This window comes from Odontomachus brunneus, unplaced genomic scaffold (genome assembly GCF_010583005.1).
Source record: "Odontomachus brunneus isolate Ranch 3 - 2012 unplaced genomic scaffold, Obru_v1 Obru_scaffold_025, whole genome shotgun sequence".
NCBI lineage: Eukaryota > Metazoa > Arthropoda > Insecta > Hymenoptera > Formicidae > Odontomachus > Odontomachus brunneus.
Window position 1 is genome coordinate 2,284,467 of NW_022639475.1, and position 4,926 is coordinate 2,289,392.

At 45.7% G+C, this 4,926-nt stretch overlaps 1 protein-coding gene across 1 annotated transcript in view; it reads left to right on the forward strand.

Annotated features, from left to right (window-relative positions):
- Window positions 1-4,926, forward strand: part of LOC116842458 (homeobox protein prophet of Pit-1) — a 40,915-nt gene that overhangs the window by 24,147 nt on the left and 11,842 nt on the right. The window contains exon 4 of the mRNA XM_032811707.1: window positions 2,750-2,932. Coding sequence (XP_032667598.1) covers window positions 2,750-2,932 — 183 coding nt within the window. The remainder of the gene's footprint in view (window positions 1-2,749; window positions 2,933-4,926) is intronic.

A 4,926-nucleotide genomic window follows, 5' to 3' on the forward strand; every position in this document is an offset into this window, starting at 1 on the left:
TATATATATATATATATATATATATATATATATATATATATATATTATAAGATTAGCAGATATAAGATCTGCTAATATATATATTAGCGAATCTTTTAGCTATCGCAACTAAATAACTTTGCTATGAAAGCAAGAAAATTTGCTCCTGCAGTTAATATTTTTAGTTGTCCATATATTAGCAAATCTTTTTTTTCCATGTACATACTGTCACTGTTCGCTTTTGACGTTTGCACGTCAGCATTTGTGCAATGGCCAATTACGACATGAAGATACGTCATATGATATGCGTTGATTGACTAAAATATATCCCACTATTCATAAACTATTAATTTATTGCGTAGGCGTTGGTCTCTTCGACGTGAGCTGATGCGAAATCGACGTCGACGTAGGTGACGACCTTTATCGCACCGGGTACCCCTCGGCTCCCGCTACTGTGTTAATTAATAATTTGCCATCGGGATTACTTCATGATTAAGCCCTAGATGATTAGTTGAGACAATTACGAGATTCTTTCCCGCATTACGAGTTAATCGAGTTCGGGTTGACGTGAAACGCGCGCGCGTCCAGAAAATTGCTCGTGCAAATTAAACGTGTTCTTAATTACACAAGAGAGTGTCTCGCGACACTAATATCCGCTGCGAATTGAATAGCGTGAAATGGCGTGAATAGAAATAGGAAAAAAAGCAAGGAAAAGTAAATACGTGGATCCCGAGTTATTCCTGTCTGCGAATTTTGCATCACTTCTGATTGCATCACTTCTGTAATTTAATATCTGTACAGTTTTTTGCTTTATTGTTGCTGTGAAATATTTTAATAAGTATTTTTCGTTACGTTTTCTTACTCATCTTGTGGGAATACGTTTGTTTTAAAGTTTATCACATTTGTGAAATCTAAAATATCTCGTCGAAAACGTGATTTCGATCAAAAGCGAGAGCAATCAAACTTGGCGATACAAAAACAGGCAGAATTTATTTAACATCGTACAAAATGCTGAATTACTGATTTTGGGGAACGGAGATAAACGTTTAGGCGAGTAGCCTTTACAATAAAAACTCTCTCTCTTTCTCTCCCTTCCTCTCTTTCCTCTGTGAACACACGGCGAATTTTTTCCCTTCGTTGTGGAGCTCGTACGTGCAGGTCCGAGCATCGCTGCGGATATTTCACGAGGCACTCTCTCTTCGGAAGCGCCATACTTCTACACAAAGAGTGATAGAGCTGTAAAGAGAGCGAGGCGAAAAGATATAGAGAACGCGAGAGAGAGAAGAAAGATATATGTGTGTGTGTGTGTGTGTGTAAGAGAGAGCAGGATGAAGAGAGGAGAGAGAGAGAGAGGAGAGAGAGAGAGAGAGAGAAAAGCCTCGTTCGAGCCACCCCGGCTCGTGTCACCCACTTCTGCGACGATGAGAGAGGGTGTACAGTAGAAATGTCGATAAAACGTGTCGGCCAATGAGCGAGCCCGATGTGACGTCACCACCACGGCATCGGCCAATCGGGTGGCGCCAGTGACGTCACCGGTGAGGGTGGAAACAACCCCCGACCCGGGACCCGAGAAGCCGCAGGCTTTTCTCTTTCTGGGAGCTGCTGGAAAGAGGGGTCGCTCGGCAGGGCGGGGCGCGAGGGTGGAGATTGTTGGGGCCACGGGGGGGTGGACGAGGGTAGCTGAGAGGCTGAGGGTGCGGAAACATGCACCGGTGTGGATGCCGGGGTGATGCCGGGGTGAGTCGCCGGTGGCGGCTCGGGCAAGCCCCAATATGGGTTTACTAATCCCGCGAAACAATGGAAATTGCCCGATGCAAAATGGCGATAGGTAAACCATCCTGGGCTCCCCGGGTGAGGCCGGGGGTAAACCTAAGAGGGTGGCTCGGAGATGAGAGTAAAAAATGAGAGCCCATTTTTGGCCCAAGAGGTTCGCGGCCCTTCTTTCGCGTCGCGGCGGAGAGGGGGAGGAGGGTGCGATCTGCTCGGTATCGCGGTAAGGGTTGGTCCTCGAGCAACCCTCGCCCGTTCGTACACCGCACGCTGCTTTGTTAGCCCTCTCGTCGCCATTTTGTTGCGAACACACGTGTCCCGATTGAATATCGCGTATCCAGAGTAACAGTCGTTTTTACGTACAAACTCGCGCACGTATAAGCCCTTCACGCTCGAAGGCTGCCGTGGCGGCGCCATCCGGAATTACTTATGAAACCCGAAAAACGTTGCGGCGGCAGCTGCTGGATTTGAAATCAGTTTCGAAACTAGCCGGTCGTAGCGTTTTCCGAATTTTGTTACAAGTTTTAGCTGGCGCCGCTACGGCGCGACTCCCGCGTCAGGCCAAAGGTTCGATCACGCGGATTAACGTCTCACTAAAATTATAGAGAGTCATCATCCTTGATCAATTATATGTTTCTCTAACGATAAAAAATCTACTAAATAGAGTAACAATATTCTTATAACATCATTATCACTAATATTATAAGGTATTTACGTGCTTACTGCGAAAAAAATAATTTCCCGTCAACTATCATTTATAACTACGGTTAACCGTAACTAAGTATGGTTAGCACTGTTAATAGTCAAACTGTTGGTTAACTGTAACTGCTTCACTGTGCAATTATAGTCAGCAATATTTCCCTCTCGATGCAGCGACACGATTCTCCGCGACTTTCGTTCACCGGCCATCGATCGTCTCGCACTGCTTCTCTCTCGCTCGCGTAATGAAAACTTCTCATATCAACGCGAGCTGCTCATTCACTGCTCTGTTTCCCCGCAGGTCTGGTTCCAGAACAGAAGAGCGAAATACCGGAAGCAGGAGAAGCAGCTGCAGAAGGCCCTGACACCGATTCCCGCCTGCCAAGGTGCCATGATGAGGAATATCTATCCTGGCGCCAGCAGGGGTTATCAACCCTATCCCCATCCTCACAACAGCATAAATGGCATAAATCGTTATCCCCAGGTGAGGCTCCCTTACGACGCGCAGGACGTTCCCGAAATTTCATTATTATCGATACCCGCCGCTTTGCACGCTCACCAATACACGCAACGCGAAGATACAGCCTCGATTATGGCAAGTAAATAATATAAACAAGACTGTTATGCGTATCGGATAAGAGTCGGGCGCGATTTTCGATGTGCATCTTTATCTCCGAATATACATTCTCTCTTGTTTCGTTAATTTCGAGAGACTTTTGATGTTATAATTAATTAGACACTTCTGCGGGAAGTCACGAAACAGCGAGAAAACGCGAAAAATATCGCGACTAGACAGATCGTCCTTTCGAGGCACACCGAGAGAAAAATTCCTCATTATCATAAAAAATTTTTTTATTATAAAATTATCCGAACGAAAGCACGTTTGCCGTCCGATAATCGTTAATGAAACAGATCGAACAGCCACCATCGTAAGTCGTCTCTCATCATTTGTTGTTTCAACATATACGTTGTTTTAATATATACGTTGCCCGAGATACAAATCACATTTGCTCTCGTTTATTTGATTTTAAATATATCTTCATTACAAAGAAGCGTTGCTCCGAGCGTTGCGGCAAATTGAAAGTAACTAATCATTCGTTCGTCGCACTACGACGGAGTCATTCGCTGTCAACGGAGACATTCGTCGCGGCTGCTAGGGTGTTTCGTTAAATTAGCGAAACTGTTTTTCTCACAGAGTGGCACGATCCGTTTGGATCGTTGAGGAGGGAATCGCACGGCACGTCCGGCGTATTATCTAAGAATTTCGATGCAACCGTCGGATAATTTCGAGGGTTCGCATGTCACGGGGGAGGAGGTGAAGGGGGAGGGAAGGGGAGGGGTGGGGATGGAGTATGAATTCGATGCGTTTCTCGTTAATGATTTTAACCGAGCTATTAAATTGGAGTGCACCTGAGCGTACGTCCGGCGGCGCATCGCTATCGGTCGATATAGCTAAATTGCATTTCGGCTGATTAGTTGGGTCGGCCGGATTACCGAATGCCTACCGCTTTAATTGAGCCAATAATTCGCGAGCGTGTCGGTTTCCCCCCGGAAAAGAAAACAACTCGTTCGTATGGATTACGCAGTCTTCGGTCTCGAATTCGAGATTGCGCGATATATTACGCACACGAATATCTCGTTTCGCTCGACGCTTACCAAACTTGACGTGATTCGTAGTTTCCCTCTTCCTCTCTCTGTCTTTTTCTGTCTCTCTGTCTTCCTCTCTCTTTCTCGTGGGGAGATAATTTCCAGCGCTTTTATCCGAAATGAAATCTCCCGTAAGAATTTTCCGTAAAGGGTGACGCCCGACAAGGCGCGCGCACTTGTCGCAACGAGCCACTTCGGCCGGATAATCGCGCTTGATAATCGCGCTTGATAATCGCGATATATCATGCCACGTGTAGGTACGCAACGTAACACGTTGGAAAATTGATTACGGCCCGGAAATAGACACCACGACACATTATTAATCCATCGTTTCAACAGTACGTGTTACGTGGTTAATTTTTACATAATGAAACCATATCTCTCTCTCTCTCTCTCTCTCTCTCTCTCTCTCTCTCTCTCTCTCTCTCTCTTCCTTCCCTCCTTGCTCTTTCTCCAAGTGCCCATATGACCCCACGAGATTAAACTCGCTGAAATTATGCCGGCTTCAGTCTTTTGTTCATGGCGAACTGGAGTGTACAGTGTAGTAAATCGCGAAACAGCGTGGCCAAAGCGAACGACTCGTCGAGCAAAACGCGAACCCACGCGAAGGTTCCTTCGGAGAAGCCATAAAAGTCACTCGGCGCCGGCGAAATTTACATTCGTTTAATTGTCGCATATATCGCGAGGCCAATATTGAGGGACTGAACTCTTCTGGTAGTACTAATAATGTAGTCAGTTGCAGAACACGCGGCTTAGACATTGTTTTCTAATAAAAATAAATATTACGAGTGTTTTAAGTTGTTCGATATCAACATGTCTCTCTCTCTCTCT